At 54.9% G+C, this 16387-nt stretch overlaps 8 protein-coding genes across 8 annotated transcripts; 5 read left to right on the plus strand and 3 right to left on the minus strand.

The window, feature by feature from the left end:
• Positions 1 to 593: 593 nt before the first annotated feature.
• SPSK_06728 (uncharacterized protein) lies at positions 594 to 1010 on the plus strand (the record flags this gene model as incomplete). Its single annotated transcript, XM_016733426.1, has 1 exon — positions 594 to 1010. One exon carries the CDS (start codon positions 594 to 596, stop codon positions 1008 to 1010), a length of 417 nt encoding a protein of 138 aa, XP_016592706.1.
• A 262-nt stretch (positions 1011 to 1272) lies between these two features.
• SPSK_06023 (acetolactate synthase I/II/III large subunit) lies at positions 1273 to 3467 on the minus strand (the record flags this gene model as incomplete). Its single annotated transcript, XM_016732731.1, has 2 exons — positions 1273 to 3091; positions 3196 to 3467. 2 exons carry the CDS (start codon positions 3465 to 3467, stop codon positions 1273 to 1275), a joined length of 2091 nt encoding a protein of 696 aa, XP_016592707.1.
• Positions 3468 to 5336: 1869 nt separating this feature from the next.
• Positions 5337 to 6396, plus strand: SPSK_06434 (uncharacterized protein; the record flags this gene model as incomplete). Its single annotated transcript, XM_016733140.1, has 2 exons — positions 5337 to 5419; positions 5538 to 6396. The coding sequence occupies 2 exons, from the start codon at positions 5337 to 5339 to the stop codon at positions 6394 to 6396; spliced, it is 942 nt and encodes a 313-aa protein (XP_016592708.1).
• Positions 6397 to 6655: 259 nt separating this feature from the next.
• SPSK_10708 (uncharacterized protein) lies at positions 6656 to 7593 on the minus strand (the record flags this gene model as incomplete). Its single annotated transcript, XM_016737010.1, has 2 exons — positions 6656 to 7266; positions 7356 to 7593. The coding sequence occupies 2 exons, from the start codon at positions 7591 to 7593 to the stop codon at positions 6656 to 6658; spliced, it is 849 nt and encodes a 282-aa protein (XP_016592709.1).
• Positions 7594 to 8642: 1049 nt separating this feature from the next.
• SPSK_06539 (uncharacterized protein) lies at positions 8643 to 9487 on the minus strand (the record flags this gene model as incomplete). The annotated part of the gene is made up of 2 exons (XM_016733243.1): positions 8643 to 9422; positions 9479 to 9487. The coding sequence occupies 2 exons, from the start codon at positions 9485 to 9487 to the stop codon at positions 8643 to 8645; spliced, it is 789 nt and encodes a 262-aa protein (XP_016592710.1).
• A 1150-nt stretch (positions 9488 to 10637) lies between these two features.
• SPSK_06623 (uncharacterized protein) lies at positions 10638 to 11288 on the plus strand (the record flags this gene model as incomplete). Its single annotated transcript, XM_016733325.1, has 1 exon — positions 10638 to 11288. The coding sequence occupies one exon, from the start codon at positions 10638 to 10640 to the stop codon at positions 11286 to 11288; it is 651 nt and encodes a 216-aa protein (XP_016592711.1).
• Positions 11289 to 12145: 857 nt separating this feature from the next.
• SPSK_06692 (uncharacterized protein) lies at positions 12146 to 12652 on the plus strand (the record flags this gene model as incomplete). The annotated part of the gene is made up of 2 exons (XM_016733393.1): positions 12146 to 12564; positions 12643 to 12652. The coding sequence occupies 2 exons, from the start codon at positions 12146 to 12148 to the stop codon at positions 12650 to 12652; spliced, it is 429 nt and encodes a 142-aa protein (XP_016592712.1).
• Positions 12653 to 14701: 2049 nt separating this feature from the next.
• On the plus strand, positions 14702 to 15763 carry SPSK_06432 (uncharacterized protein; the record flags this gene model as incomplete). The annotated part of the gene is made up of 1 exon (XM_016733138.1): positions 14702 to 15763. The coding sequence occupies one exon, from the start codon at positions 14702 to 14704 to the stop codon at positions 15761 to 15763; it is 1062 nt and encodes a 353-aa protein (XP_016592713.1).
• Between the last annotated feature and the right edge of the window lie 624 nt (positions 15764 to 16387).

Raw genomic sequence — 16387 nt, forward strand, 5'->3', positions numbered from 1 at the left:
TGATGGCGCTGAATGACGGTTGTGAACGAACCAGACCTGGTGTTTGCTTGTATGATTATGCTTGCTTTGTCCTTCCTTTTTATCTTTTAATTTCCATTTGTCTTCTACTTCTTCGATTAGCCAGCGTAAATAAGAACAAATTTCTACCTTTACCAACAATAAACAGTGTGATTAGCAAACGTCACTTTAATTTACTTTGCGCGAGATATCTACACTCTCCACGCATACAGAGCTCACACAAAATCGGTGACGAAACCTTCCCGTTTAAACCGAACCGGCGATGGTCCCTGCGTTGCCGCATCGCTTATGGGTAAGACTTGCATGTCAGACTGGCCGATCATCCCGTTTGCTGCCAATTATTGGCCTGTTTGGCCTGACTCGCCTGCGGAATTACACGCGCTGCCAAGAGCTAAACCCGATGCTCTAAATTTAAACCCCGCGGTGAGCCTTACTTGCACGACTGTCGGAGGACTTGGACCTCATTTACCTTTACTCTTTCAAAGCTCGTTTGAACCACGCTTGGCAATACACCGATACACTACCAACAGGTGCACACACACAGCCCACACGCAGTCTACACACTTGCATACAAGATGTCGTTCTCACCCATTCCCTCGTACGTCATTGGCACCATGTTCCTCGGCATCGGCGTCCTCTCCCTCGTCGCACCCGAGGCCGACTACGCCGTCTTTGGCCTGCCGCTGGAGGGCCAAGCCAAGGCCAAGACCGACGGTGCCGCCGCCTCGTCCACCACCGGCACCGCCTCGCCCATGGTCCTGGCCAAGGGCGCCCGCGACCTCGCCTTCGGCCTCACCTACGTGGCCCTCCAGTACCGCGGCCTCGACGAGGCCATCACCGTGTTTTCGGCCGTGCTGTGCATCGTCGCGCTGTCCGACGGCGCCATTGTCTGGCAGTACGGCGGGCCGGCGCTCAAGAGCAAGGCCTGGAGCCACTGGGGCGGGTTGGTGGCCTTCGCCGCCTGGGTGGCATGGCGGGCCGGTCTTTTCTAGGGGGCGAGACAGTATATGGAGTACGATGGAAATAATGGGTCAAATTGAACGTAGCTAAACAAGATGGATTGGCAATCAAGCAGTATGGAAACCAAGGGAACAATTTGAACGTGATTTGGAAAATGCAAAAGCAATGAAAACGCCCATTCGTCGCCCCTTCGTCGCCATTCGTCGCCCCTTTTTGGTTTTTCTTTTCTTTTTTGGTGTTTGTCACGACAGTTGCTGTTCTTCATGTGACAGCCAGCCTTCGTTTGCCGTCCCTCTAACCGTGCAGACCGCTCGTGCGCTCGCGCATCAGCTCTCGCCGCTTCTTGTCCGTGTCGGCGTCAAAGGCAATAAACTCGTGCAGGCCCGAGCCGGCCGGCACCATCGGCAGCACCGGCACCTTCTTGTCCGTAATCACCTCGAGCAGCGCGGGGCCGTCGGTGTTGATCAGCCACGTCAGGCTGTCGACGACGTCCTCGGGCTTGGCCACGCGCCGGTGCTGCACGCCCATGGCGTCGGCCAGCTTCTGGAAGTCGGGGTTCTTCTGGTGCGTGTGCGAGTAGCGGTCCTCGTAGAAGAGGTTCTGCCACTGCGTGACCATGCCCTGCTCCTCGTTGTTGAGCACAATCACCTTGACGCCAATGTTGAACTGCGCCGCCGTCGACAGCTCGGTCAGGGTCATGTTGAAGGACGCGTCGCCGTCAATGTCAATCACCAGCGCGTCCGGCCGCGCGACCTTGGCGCCAATGGCCGCCGGCAGGCCGAAGCCCATGGTGCCGAGGCCGCCCGACGTGATGAGCGTGCGCGGGTGGCGCCAGCGGAAGTGCTGCGCGGCCCACATCTGGTGCTGGCCGACGCCCGTCGTGATGAGCGTCTGTTCCTTGCGGTCGGCCGTCAGGTTGCTGAGCTCCTCGATGAGCGTCTGCGGCTTGATGAGCCCGGACCGCTCGGCGCGCTCGTACGCCGACAGCGGCCACTTGGCCTTCCACGCGCGGATGTCGCCGAACCAGTCGGCGCGCTCGTCCATGGTGCGCGCGTCGACCTGCGGCAGCAGGTGCCGCAGGTTGGCGGCCACGTCGCCCTCGACGGCCTCGGTCGCCTGCACGACCTTGTTGATGTTCTTGGGCATAATCTCAAAGTGCACGATGCCGCCGCGGCCCTCGGCGGCCGCCTGCTTGGCCGCCGGCGCAAACTTGCCAATGTTGAGCGTCACGCGGTCGTCGAAGCGCGCGCCCAGCGCAATGATGAGGTCCGCCGTCTGCATGGCCATGTTGGCGTACGCGGCGCCGTGCATGCCCAGCATGTGCAGCGACTTCTCGTCGAGCTCGTCAAAGGCGCCCAGCCCTTGCAGCGTCGTGGCCACGGGGATCGACGCCTTGTCGGACAGGGCGCGCAGCAGCTCGACGCCGCCCTCGCTGCAGATGACGCCGTGGCCCGCGTAGATGACGGGCCGCTTGGCGCGGTTCACGAGGTCGGCCACGCGGCCAATCGACTGCTTGAGCTGCTTGTCCGTCAGCGCCTGCATGGCGCGCGACGCCGCGCTCGGCATGGCCGGGATGTCGCAGTCGGTCGGGATGGCGCGCCGCAGCACGCCCGCCGTGATGTCCTTGGGCAGGTCCACCAGCACGGGGCCGGGCCGGCCCGACGTGGCAATCTCAAAGGCCTCGTTGATGCGCCGCGGCATCTCGGCCACGCTGCGCACCATGACGTTCCACTTGGTGCACGCGCGCGAGATGCCAATCACGTCCGCCTCCTGGAACGCGTCGCTGCCAATCGCCGCCGTCGTCACCTGGCCCGAGAACACCACCATGGGCGTGCCGTCGGCAAAGGCGTCCGCCATGGGCGTGATGACGTTGGTGGCGCCCGGCCCGGACGTCACCACCACCACGCCGGGTTTGCCCGACGCGCGCGCATAACCCTCGGCCATGTGGCCGGCGCCCTGCTCGTGCTTGGGCAACACAAAGTCAAAGTATTTCGAGTTGTGGATGGCGTCGAACACGGGCAGGATGGCGCCGCCGGGGTAGCCAAAGATGTGTTCGACCTTGTGCCGCAGCATCATTTCGTGGAAGATTTCGCCGCCCGTCATGCCGATGAACCTGAGGGGGAGTGGTGGTTAGCTGTGGCACTACGACAAGACGTGACAACGTTACGTTGCAACAACTGCAACGTGCACATGTGTACATGCGCACAAAGTACTTACGACTCGTCCATGACCGTCTTGCGAGGGTTCACCAGGGGCTGCACAATCTGGCCCTTTGGTGCATTGAAGCTCGCGCTGGGTGCCGGTCGTGGGTGCGCGGCCGCCGTCGCAGCCGTCGTCTGTTTCCGCGAACCGGTCGGCACGGTCTTGCTGGGCGTCACAGCCGCCGCAGCGGCCGATCTTGAAAAGGAGCGGGCATGGCGAGCATGTGAAGACGGCGCCTGGGCCACGGCTGTCCGCAGAGCCCGGGCGGTTGGTGCGGACCGCAGCATTGTGAGGGAGAAAGTCGAGCGAAGGAGTGGAGAGGGGTCGGTGAGGGTATCGCGATGGCGGTCGGTGAGTCGATGTCGTCCTGTGTTTGAGCCGATGGGGAGAGTCGAAGATGGAGAGACAAGGAAAGGAGAAAGAGAAGAGCGAAAAGAAATGGACAGCGGACGGCCCCAGAAAAGAGTCACCACTTGGGCTGTGGACTGTGACTGTGGACTGTGACTATGGACAGCGACTACTGTGTATGGATGCAGTTGCCAGCTGTGGATCGACGTGACACTCCGGTTCCGTGCTCCGTCGGAGGAAGTACAGAGTATGGGTGGTGAATTGGTGGTGAATTGATGTCCCAAAATATGTCCAAAAGAAAATCCCAAAAAGAGTCACTCCAAGCCAAAGGATTCACCGACGAACTGTTTTCGTCGTTTGCCCTTTCCTTTTCGTCTCTAAATTTTCGGTCTCTTCATCCCGGGGGGCAGGAGCGACGGATTTCGGAGGGCCCTCTTTCTGTGCTTGGACAGTCAAGGCCTGTCCAGTCTGTCTGTGACTCTTACCCTTTCCCCCCAGTTTTTCCCTTCCTGCCCTTCTTTCCCTCCTTTTAGTCCATTTTTTGTCGTCCTAATTTTTCCAATTGAACGTCCGCTTAGCCAATCACAGCGTCTCGAATCACGTACTGTGGGGCATCTCCAACGGAATCTCATGTCCACTGGCCAGGCCGACTCCGCTTTGGGCTATCCTGGGGGCGATATCGGGCCACGGAAGTAGGGAAGGTGTGAGGGGGACGCACCCAAGTCTTGCATCTGGAATTAGCGGGACAAATGTCACATGACAGTACAGGACATACATCGGTGTGATGGTGATTTTCGACACACGTGCCTGGCCATCAGCCGTTGAATTGACAGCCACGTTCAGCCACAGGCCGGCAAAAGAATGCACCATATTAGTGTCGGGGCAAAGGGTGTCAACATGTCCTTTTGTCAACTTTATGAATGTCTTTGAGTCTCGTTGCCGTGGTATATTCTGTGCCACATATCTGCTGGCCGTCGTATCATCACAATGGGGTGAGAACACTCACGAAATGGTTCTTCCAAAATAAATCAGTTTCCGAGCGTCTGCTTTGAAAATTATTAAGAGAAGTGTGTCGCATTGGTTTTTTTTTCTTGTAAAATTAAAAAATAATGAATAAATTAAAAATTAAAATTAAAATTAATATAAGACAAAACTACAGAGAGACATAGGGAGGAGGGAGAGGATGGAAACAACAAGTATCGATTCAAAACAGCCTTCCTTACTCTTGCTCCGACTCGGCGGCCAGACGGAACCAAGAATGCTGGAGAGCCTCGACAGCCGTAATCCTCCTCCAGGTTTATCATATTTGTTACAAAAATCCTTGGGCTCCGCATCCATGTAATGCGACACCAGTCAGCCCCAAACGTCAGGCACCCTAAGAAATGGATGCCGTAGGCACCCAGTGAGTATTGGGCTCTCTGCACCTATTGAACGCCTAATTTTCATTCGCCAGCCATACTTTACTCTCTACACAATGTCAAAACGTCTTTCTTCTCGTCGACGCCTACCTGTAAATCTCGTTACGTCCATTCATGTCCTTGAACATGGACAGTGTTCCAATTGGCAGTGATGCATGGACAAACGGGAAAGAGTACGGAGACGAAACAATCAAGTCTATCGACGCATTTCGGCAGATAATTGACGACGACGCTTTGTGTGGCCAAGCGTCGGCTTTGCGGGACAGCCGACCATGCTCCCTGTCTCGTCAATTTTCAGTGGGAAATTTCAACCTCGTTTTGAAAGTGACTTTTGATGACAGAGTGCAATGGATTGCGAGGTTACGGATGCCTCCACCGTCGCAAGTAGAGATGCCGACGGAAGAGCGACTTCGCGTGGCAAGAAAAGCCGAGTTCGAGACGCAGTCTGAAATTGCTACCATGGACTTTTTACGGTAGGCTGTATTTCGTACGCCGCCAGCCTCTTGTTGACTATGACTAACGAAGCTGAAGCAAAAACACGGATATTCCAATTCCTAACGTGTACGGGTATGAACTACGTACCGAAAACAGTGTCGATTGTGCCTTTTCCTTGCTCGAATACATACATGGCAATACAGCGAAAGACGTGTCAAAAAGCTATCCCGGTGACCATGAGGGCATCCCGCCCCAGTTTGAGACCAAGTTTTGGCGGCAGTTTGCCCATACTATGATACAGCTCGCGTCGATTCGGATGCCAAAGATTGCGTCGATTGTTTACGACGAGAAAAACACTGGCTCGTTCACGGTCGGCCCATTCGTCGAGACAGGAACAGGTCCTCAGGAATCCCCCGCCGAGTTTTATTCGTCCTATCCATTAGCATTGCACAAACAACTTGGCGAGGCAACCAGTGGCCAGAAAGAGGCCATTGACACCGTCCGGCGAATCGCATCAACATTGGCAGCGGCACAGACGGACACTCACGTTGGATTTGGGCTCGTAAACTACGACCTGAACGCGAACAATGTCCTCGTCGATCGAGACTTTAACATTGTTGCAGTGATTGACTGGGATTCTGTCATCTCAGCGCCGGATGCTGCGCTCAACCGATTTCCATTTTTAATGGGCATAGACCCTGCTGTGCCGGGGGCAGTGAAATCGCAGCTGCCCGCGATTGTTCGACGACAGGACTCGGCGCGACGATTCGCCGCAGTTGTCGAGGAAGTCGGGCACGAGCAACCCACCATTCTGACGACACGAGGGGGCATGAAACATGCAGCATTTACTTTCACCAAACAAGGATTTTTTACGAAAGAAGCAGTCGCAGTCCGCTCGCTCACATATGTTAAAATGAAACAAGACTGCGTCAATGATCAGTGGCGGGCAGGATTGGACTGGTTGGATGGGCAAGACGACAACGCGGTAGTTGATGTCTATCTTCGTGTTGCATAGTCTCTAGTATGAGGCTATTGAAAAGTTTTGGTATGCAGGATGTTAAGAGATATATACACCGTATTCTACCTAGTTTATGGTATTAGTGACGATACGTATGGTCGCGAAGTTGTTCTGTTTTTTAGTCTCTAAATGGGTTACATACCGTTACATATCCACTCTCCACTTTACGGCCCGCCATGTAAAGCGATCTTCATACGCTATTTTTAACATGTCGGGGCTAAAGTGTCTTGTAAGTAGGTGTTTTCCGGTTGTCGATCTAAATTCTACAGTATTTCTCAGTCTTCTGCCCCGATTCCGAATCGGCATCGCAGAACCAAGGATGCTTGAGAGCCTCGCGCGCCGTGATCCTCCTCGCCGGATCCAAGTTTGTCATTTTTGTCACCAAATCCCTGAGCTCCGCATCCACGTAATACCACATTGCGAACGGCCTTCTCGGCCGCTCGGCATCAAAGTCGCCCGCGACAGAAATGAGGCGGTCAAAAAACACATTGTCCTCTCCAATGTGCTTCAGCAGGCCCTTGAAGCCGTCCTCGTCTCCGAAGAAGGATATGTGTCTCCGGAAAATCGGCCACCAAGCAACATCGTCTCCACGTGGCCCTTTCTCACTCACGCGAAAGGTCATGTCATTGAGCATCACGTAGATGATGACCACACCAAACGAGAAGACATCAGACGGCGTGTTCTGCCGGGCACGCGTCCACGACTCAGGGCTTCGCCATAGCTGGTTTCCACAGAGGCAACCCTTGAGATTCTTACCAGGCGGGAGGAGTACTGCATCCTCTAAATCTGCAATCTGAACACTTTTAATGGAAAGATCGTCGCTGACCATCTCCTCATAGTCAAGAAGAATGTTGTTGGGTTTGATGTCTGGGACGACGTCAGCTCGGCTCTCAGTTCTCGAATCATCACCAGATAGCCGCTGGACCATGTATCCAGCTACGCAGAGTATTCCTCACCTGTGTGGACGATCCCTCGATCATGAAGCTCAGCCAGTCCAGTCAGGGCACTTCTGAGGATGCGTTTCCTCGTTTCCAGAGACATGGGCCTCTGGCTGATCTGGAGGAGGTCGTCGGCCAGAAAACGAAAGACGAACAGCTCGAAATCAGGGATGACGTCGATTACGGTCCGCAAGTTGGGACAAGAAGCCAAAGGTGTTTGCAGATCTTGCTGGTACTCGAACTCGCCCGGGATCATGTTTTTTACAATGAAGTTTTGTCCGTCATCACTTGGCATCGAATATTAGGAGCTCGATGTCCAAAACGTCGCCCAGGGTTATTCAGAACACAACACATGCCTCGCTCGGTAAACGCAGAGTAATGGATTTCGTCGTTCTGAAAGAACCTGCTGGATGCGGTATGTTCGGCCCGAGCGGCCGCGAAGAGCGGCACCGACTGAAAACGGCTCCGTTGTAGTCTGCGGCAGAGACGACACTGTCCGAGGACAAGGGAAGCGGCACGTTTTGATACTGCCGGTGCGGGTAGCAGAAGGAAATCTGAAGTTGTTTTGTGTATGGCGCAGGAAGATGGAAAGAGGCTTGTGAAGACTGGAAGCCATTCTTCGACCCAGCAGTGTCATGTTGGCCGTGACTGATGCTGGAACTGCGCAATGTACGGAGTACAATCGTCGTAAAGAAAAAAAATGTAAGAGAATCCAACAGCAGGCAGCGCCGATGCGCCAATGTGCCAATGTGCTGATGATGTCTCTTAAGATATCACATCTTAAGATATCACAGTTTCTCGGTTGCAACTGTCGTGGGGTGTTAGCGCCTGAGACTGTTCCTGGCGGGTATTGACCACTTTACCGCTGCTTTGTGTCAACATGCGCTAGCGTGTTAGTGGCAGCACTGTTGTATGTCAGTAGTCCGATCCAGTATTAACAGAACATGACTACTTTGGGCGACGTCGATTTTCACTGCAATGAGATTTAAATATGATATCGCGTCCGTCCATGGATGATTTGTGTAAAGGAACAAAAATTAAAAGTTTACCGAATTTGTCGTGTTGTGTCCCTGGATTGAAAGCCAAACAATATGAAACAGAATACGTCCAATAAATTCAAATAAAATCAACAAATGAGAGAAAAATCAGAAAATAAAACAAAAAAGCAAAATACGTTACAAATCCACCCAAAATCACCCAAAAATAACAAACAACAGTTTGCTTGACATGAAGAACACACATTCCCCACCGCCCATAACCTGCCACTACGTCTCTCTGCGTGGCCGTTAGTTACTGCCTGCATGGTCAGATTAGGTCGGAACGAGAGGAGGAGCAAATCAAAAGTACAAAAGGACAAAGCACAGGGGGGACGTACAGTAGGGCCAGTGTCAGGTCACCGTGGATGCGCGCCTTGAGCTCAATCTCAATCTCCAGGTTGAGATCCAGCCGCAGCCGCAGAGGGTTCTTGCTGCTGCCACCACCCTGCGGCTGCTGCTGCATTTGCTGCTGCTGCATCTGCTGCATCATGAGCTGCTGCTGCTGCTGCTGCTGCTGCTGCTGCTGCTGCTGCCGTTGTGCCAGCTGGTTGTCTTGGTCGTCTTGGTTGGTCCGCTGGGCCTGCTGCGGCCGGCGACGCCGCCGGGGCTGCAGCTGCCGGTCCTGTTGGTCGTCTTGCTGCTGCTGCTGCTGCAGGGGCTGCTCGTCCGTGGGCGTCGCAGGCTGCGAGGACGACGGCGTGGGTGCCTGCTGCGTGGTGGGCTGGGGCCGGCGGGGCTTGCGGCGGCGCTGGCGTTCCGGCTGAGGCTCGGGCTCGGGCTCGGGCTCAGGCTCGGGTTCCTCCTCTTGCTGAGGCTCTTCCCCGTCCTGCTCCTCACCACCTTCCAGCTCGGGCTCTTGGTCGTCGCCTTCACCCTCGTTCTCGTCGTAATCACCCTGGTCGTCGTCTTGCGGCTGTCCATCATCTCCTTCATCCTGGGGCTCATCCTGGGGCGCATCCTGCTCTTCCTGCTCTTCCTGCTGCTCGGGCTGCTCTTGCGGCGGCACATCCTCGTGCTCCTCGCCACGGTCGTTTGCGTTGCTCTTGCGCTGGACACTTTCGTTAATGAGTGTTGTGGTGGAGGACGGATTCGACAGCAACTTACCGGAGGCATGTCGATGACAGTCACGGAGTGTCAGTGGATTGATTATGGCTATGATTTGTCGAGGTCGATGTTGTCTCTTAACGGAAAATATGATGCAAGTTGATGAATGCAAGTTTGATGATAACTTAAACAGTGTAAGCTGACAAAACGATTTTGTGTGTTTTAACGTTTTGTTTTTGTCCTTTTTTCGGTCTGCGGCTGCCTCTTAAGTTTAATACTGACACTCTTGGCCAGTATGTTGTACAACGTAATTGGGATCTTGAAACTGGATAAACTACGTCCTATTGAGCAGGACTTTGCCGACCCCATAACCTGCTGTTGATCGACGATCCAGCGACCAGGGATGCTGTGGAGAACGACAGACAGGGGCGAGGGACGACGAAAGAGAGGCGAGAAGCACTAAAGAAGCTATGACGTCTGCTGGGAGACACCGGGCTAACAGGGTAGGACTGGCACTAAGAGTTGCTAGAGTGCTTGCAGGATATGTTGTGGGACGGCATGGATACGGAGATTGTCTTGTTTTCTTGCTTTGCAGCCACGCTTTGACTACTGAGTAGAGACATCTAGAACGACAAAGCGGAGTCAAACGACAGAAATAAAAAGTATGACGTTTGTGTAAAAGTGGATGGGGTGGCAGGGGGGTGTATAAAAAAAAATGGCCGGGGCGGAAGAGATGGCTGGAGATGATGAAGACGCTGAATGCTGAAGATGCTGCGGATGCTGAAGGCTGCAGATGGCTGCAATATGACGTCGTCGGTCAAGAACAGCCGTGGAAAGAATAAATGCTCTGCCAATATGGGCTTTCACGCCGTGGTTTCGTACAGGGGGTGTGCTTGGCTGTCTGAACTGGTGTGTTTGTTCCCTGGCTAAAATACTGCTGTGACAGGTTTACCGGGGTGGACTGGGGGGAATGGAGGATGGTGTGAAGGGAAAAAAAAAACCATAAAGAAACGGTGTAGTTAGCAATTTAAAAATAGGAACTGTTGGTCGATGATGGGGGTGGCGTGCATTTACGGCGGAAAAACAATCCAAGCAATCCAAACAAACCAGTTTTTTAAATCAAGGATTCTCCACAAACATACAACGTCTTGACAATAATACAAGTCAATACACAATACATCACCAGCGACATCACACAACCACCACATCCACCACAACCATGGTCATCGGCCTGCTCACCATAGCCGCCATCCCGAGCACCATTGGCGTCTGCGAGGCGCTGAGCGCGCAAAAGAAACAGAACGCCGCCGACAAGGAAAAGGCCAAGTTCACCGCCACGGCCGCCCTGTCGCTCGCCGGCGAGCCGCCCGCCGACGCCCCCGTCGTCCTGATCGGCGGCCGCCTGTTTCTCGACCACCCCGACGCCCGCGTCGCCTACGGCCGCGCGCATCCCTTTTCGGGCTACTACTTCAACTACCCGGGCGACACCCCGTGCCTCGGCCTCGTCAGCACCATTGCCGTCGACCCGCCCATGCTCAACTGGATCTACGCCGACAAGGACACGGGCCGGCTGCTGCACGCCGGGCGCAAAGACACCCTGGGCCACCGCGTGGGACCCTGGGGCTGGTCCGACGACGAGACGTGGCTGACGTACGAGGGCGACGCGACGCGGTTTGTGGCAGCCCAGGAGGAAATTGCCATTGGCGACGAGATCACGCCCGTCTGGGGCATCTACCTGCAGGACCCAGACGCCGACGAGGACGTGGCGGACGGCAGAGGCGTGCCCATCTTGATCCGGCGGTCGTTTGGGATGGAGAGCAAGTATGTGCGGGACAGCCAGCGCGAGAAGCATGGGTTAGAGAAGAGGTGAGGGTTGACGGTGTCGAACGGTCTATTTCCACTGTATTGTAGTCTATTTCCACTGCTTATGATGGCGTCAAGCATGGCGGCGTACTGGAGTTGGCATTTTACATTATTCGACAGTCTATTTTCATGTATGAATATGGCTCTTTTCTTCGTCCCACCCTCTCCACTCCACCCTCATAATTTACCCCAAACGCCGTGGGCCGTCTGTCGTCATACTTTGCACAGCGCCCCATCCTGCCCATGTGGTCTTTGTTTCATTTGTCTTGGCTCGGTTGGCAGGCGGTTAGCTTCCCCTGGCACAGTTGCATTGGCTTAGAAAGGCGAGGAAAGACACCAGACACCAGACACCAGACTCCAGACAACAGATACTCACGGGGACGCCCTCGTAGTCCTCTGTCCCACCTTGATTTCCCCAGCACTTGCCACCGGACAGGGGCAATGATTTCATCATTAAAGTTGGGGGGGGGTGGGGGGGTGTGAATGTAGACAAAGTATATCTGGACAACTCAAAATGTATCCAAGGATGCAGGCATGACATTATGACATCGTTGGACAAAGTTGGAATTGGAGTTGGACAGGGACTTGGTCTCGACATGGGCCTCAACATGATGGATATTCCCACAAACCAAGTTGGTGTCACTGTCGTCGGGTCTCCCGTATCATTCCGTTTTCTTTTTAACAAGCCGTCCATCCTCCTGTCGTGCTCGCCATTGTCCCAGCATATCATCTCTTCACATCGTCAAACAAAAAAGAACTTGACACAGAACTTTACACAAAACTTAACTTCAGATTCTTCATTACTGCTTCCTGCCTTGAGCCTCCACCAGCAGCACCTCCCTTCACCCCGTCACACAATTCAAAATGTCCAAGCGCCAGCAGCAGCAACAAACCGCCTACGAGTCCGAAGACGACTACTCGGACGACCAGTACGAGCCCGAGCCCGAGCCGGAACAGCAGCCGCCTGCCCGCCGGCGCCGTCCGCAGCGCCAGGCACAGCAGTCTCAGCAAGGCGGCCAGCAGCAGCGGCAGCAGGGCGGCGGCGGACCCCTCGACGGGACCCTCGACAACCTGGCCCTCGGCAACGTCGGCCAGACGGCCCAGGGCGTCGTCGGCGGCGTCACCAACACGCTGGGCGGCGTGGCGGGCGGCGCCCTCCAGCAGCAGGGCGGCGGTGAAGGCAAAAAGGGCAGCGACACGCTGCGGCTGCGGCTGGACCTGAATCTGGACATTGAAATTACCCTCAAGGCCAAGATCCACGGTGACCTCGAGCTGGCTCTTTTGTGAGTTCCTCCCTGGGTGGCAGACCCTGCAAGCCCTGTCCCCCCCTTCTTCCTTGACAATATGCTAACCATGTCCAGGGAGACATAATGGTGGAGACTTGATATGTGCGGAGTACTTGGTTATGTCGTTGCTGTTTCACTGAATGTTTATCTGCATACCTGCTTATTTGCTACTTGTCTACAACATACATTCCTTTGAATTGGACTCTGTTCTGTGTCGTAACACTCTGCATTCTCCTGTTGATCAGTACCCCTGTTTTTAGTTTGAGGGCAGACACTGTTCTGGATCCTTTCTTTTCTTTGTTTCCGCCGCCCCTACGGCAATCAATAGAATTTTGTGCCACTGCTAGTCGATCCAGAACCGAGATTGTCGATCGTAGAGTGCCCATGACCGTGCCAATCAACCGCGTTGTGTGTGCGAGTGCGACTTGCGGAGGAGCAAAATGCTCTCTCCTTTGTTGATTGACCCCATCTCCAGTGAGCCATTAACACGAAATAGCATCTGTGTGTACAGAGCATGTCGTACGTAACTCAAAAGACGCATCGACGATCTGGACAAAGAGCAGTGAGAGGTCACTGACCAACCAACGAATCGGACCAACGTAGAACACGACAGGGGCCGCTGTTTCGTCTCCAGTCCGCTGGCGACTGTCATTCACACGTCTTTGTTCGAGTGGGCCTTGTTTACAGGTGGCTGGCGACAGGTTACAGGCTACTGGCTAGTGATACAGGCACGCGGGTCATATGTGCAGGGCGCGAGGGGGCCTCGAGCGCCACTGACGTGTACAAATCCATTTCTGTTCGCTAACTGCTCGCTAATCGCCTGTTAGCTGCCCACCACTTGCCACCTGTCCGCTAATTTTACACTACTTGCCGCGCTACTGTCATATTTTTAGTGCGTGCGGCTCACTACAGGTACCCTTCTGTATCCTGTAACCATTCACAAAATACCTCTATTTTAACTTCTTTCTGTTCGACTTGTGCAATCGGCTCAACCTCACTAAGACAGGCGATGTCAGATGTTTGACAGGCCGAGACACCGGTCGCTCCCGTGGAGAAAGGGAGAGAAGGAACGCACCGTCTTTGACAGTGGCCCGACGCTTAGACGCAATCTTTTGACGGGCCAGTCTGGCACTGAACAGAACGACGTAATGGACACGGCCTCGCCGGTGATATTCTGTATTTTGCGCTTCCCGCTCCTGGCTGTCTTACCTCGTATTTTCCAATTATCCTCGGGGCAGATGCCCCGAGAAGGACTGCCAAAACGATGCTATGAGACTGAAACGGGACGGATAAAAGCGGCGTATTTCGACTGATTAGTTGACATAGTTGACAATAACACGGCAATAATGACAACGATACCTGGTGAGAATACTCCATCAATTGTTGTCAACTGCGACCCCAGCTATATCCACACCACCCTCAGAGGAGGGCCGAACGGCAGGCGAGTGTCGCATGGTAAAACGCTGAACCGCTGCCATCCCCCACACAACTTGTCCACAGTGACGTCAACGACTCGTGGTTAGTGCAACGTCAGGACGACAACGACGAGAGCATTTGCGGGACATTGGTATTCCTGGAAACACAAGACGAATAGACGAAACACGCCAAACGAAATGGCGTCGCGTGGTTCTGTCTTGTTCTCTCGCCTTCTGTCCAATTTTGTGCTTCTGCGCTGGCTGCCCTGAATGCCCTGAATGTGTCGACGACTCGAGAATCATCACCTCTGGACTACAACTTGAATCGTTGCATGTTGGACAGACAGACCGCAGACGAGCATAACTGTACCTGTAGGGCCTGTACTCTGTGGCCTCACTCGACACTGACATCACACGCCTGGACTACCTCCACGCAACTCAACTCAGGCTCTGTCCTCCCATCCTTGTTCTTTTCCTAATTACTGCTTCCCACAGCACCATCTTCTGCCGTCTTCCGACCGCAACCTCTCCAGCTACTACAAACCAACGTCTGCGGCAGGTACTCCGTCCGCTTGTCACTGTGGATCAGGTCAACCATCGGCCATCCTGTACATACCCCGAGACGGTACACTTTGCAGCAGTAGCTGGTCGTCCATTCTCCACGCGTTAACACTCCACGCAACCACACGCAACCACACGCAACAGCACTCACTCTAATCATGGCGTCCCGCAAGACACAGCCACAGCCACTACAGCATCGGCCGGCCGTCCCCAGTACAGACCACACGCCCGTCCACAGCCCTGTCCACGACCAGAGCCCAGTCGTTGAAGAGCTCTCTACAGACGACGACCACGACGACCACGACTACGACGATCCACCAGAAGAAGAAATTGTCGAGGACGAGCACGGCCGCAGTAAGCAGGGCCCCGTTCCGCTGTCGTCGCCATCACCATCCTCTTCCTCCCCGTCTGCGGCCCGCACCGGCGAGCCGCGTATCCAAACACACTTTCACGACCGCGGCAAGCAGCCGGCCTACGTCGCCCCCATCCCCAAGATTGGGCGCATTCCATCCCTCAGCCCCATTGCCACACCCAAGGACATACCCAAAGACACGCCCAAAGACACAGCGTCCCCCGACGCCGTCCCAGGCATCTCCAGCTATGGCCGCCCGACGCTGCCGCGCTTCCTGACCGCCCGCCTCGTCGGCAAGCCCATTGACGAGTACGGCGACGTCTGCGACGGCGACGACGTCCTCGGTCGCGTGGCCGGCGATTTGCCGAGCATGGTCGGCCGCACCATCAGCAACGAGAACGGCGACGTCCTGGGCGACGACGGCCACGAGCTCCTCGGCTACGTCGAGCACGTCACGACCGACGCTGAACGGCGGTCCATGCAGGAAGCCCGGCGGCGACGCGCAGCCGCGGCTGCCGCCCAGCCGCTCGACGAGTTTACCGGCGGCGGGTCGAGCGCGTTCCGCGTGGATGCCGACGGCAACATCCTCGACGGCCAGGGCAACATTGTGGGGCGGATGAACAAGAAGGGGGACGGGGAGGACGAGGACGGCAACGACCAGACGAGAACGAAAACACAAGGCGAGCAGAAGGGCGGGTCACCGCCCCGCGTCAACGCCGAGAGCTACCGAAAGGAAGGCGAGAGCCCGTCCGACATCTTCTTGGACGTCAAGTCCACCACCGAAGGCATCCAGCTGACCATTCGCATTCCCACCGTCTTTCCCAACACCGGCCAGCCGCCCAAGATGCCCAACATTAGCTTTACGTGAAGGCGGTTGTGCTGGCGTTGGGTTATCGTTTTGGGATCTGTTGATCGGGTTATCGTTTTGGGATCTATTGATCGGAAGGCGTTGCGGTATTACAGTCGGCGTTTATGTAAAGGACGGAATATTGGAGATGTAGGGTAGAGTCGATGCTTTATTATTATTTATTCTCTTCGTTTCACTGCAGAGTATGGTCACCGTTGCACCTTTTCACGATGCTCTTGTAAATCATTGCAGAATTCAACAAAGATGCCCACGATTGTCGCTTTTAGCAGCCGTTGCAGCTGCAAAGCTATCCGTGTAGGTCACTAATTAAGACGCATTCCCACGTTCGCTTCAGAGGACAGATCGGCCGATCGATGATCTAAGACTTGGCCGAGTGGATGCAGCGGACAGGTTTTTTGCGTATTTAAATAGAGTAGTCCACCTCTCCACCCACTCCATTTTGCCACATCCACATGGGTACGTCACACCAGGCTCTAGAACCCCTTCGGCTGGCAAGCCGTCAGGCTAGACGACGAGACGACCTTCCCTGCTTCCCCAGTCTTTTGTGACTAGCTTGAGTGTGCCCCGGTAGCCTTTCCTTCGTTCTTTTCAGTCTCCATACACCCTCTCTGTCCTCAGTACACA

Source organism: Sporothrix schenckii, assembly GCF_000961545.1.
Source record: "Sporothrix schenckii 1099-18 chromosome Unknown Cont38, whole genome shotgun sequence".
Lineage (NCBI taxonomy): Eukaryota > Fungi > Ascomycota > Sordariomycetes > Ophiostomatales > Ophiostomataceae > Sporothrix > Sporothrix schenckii.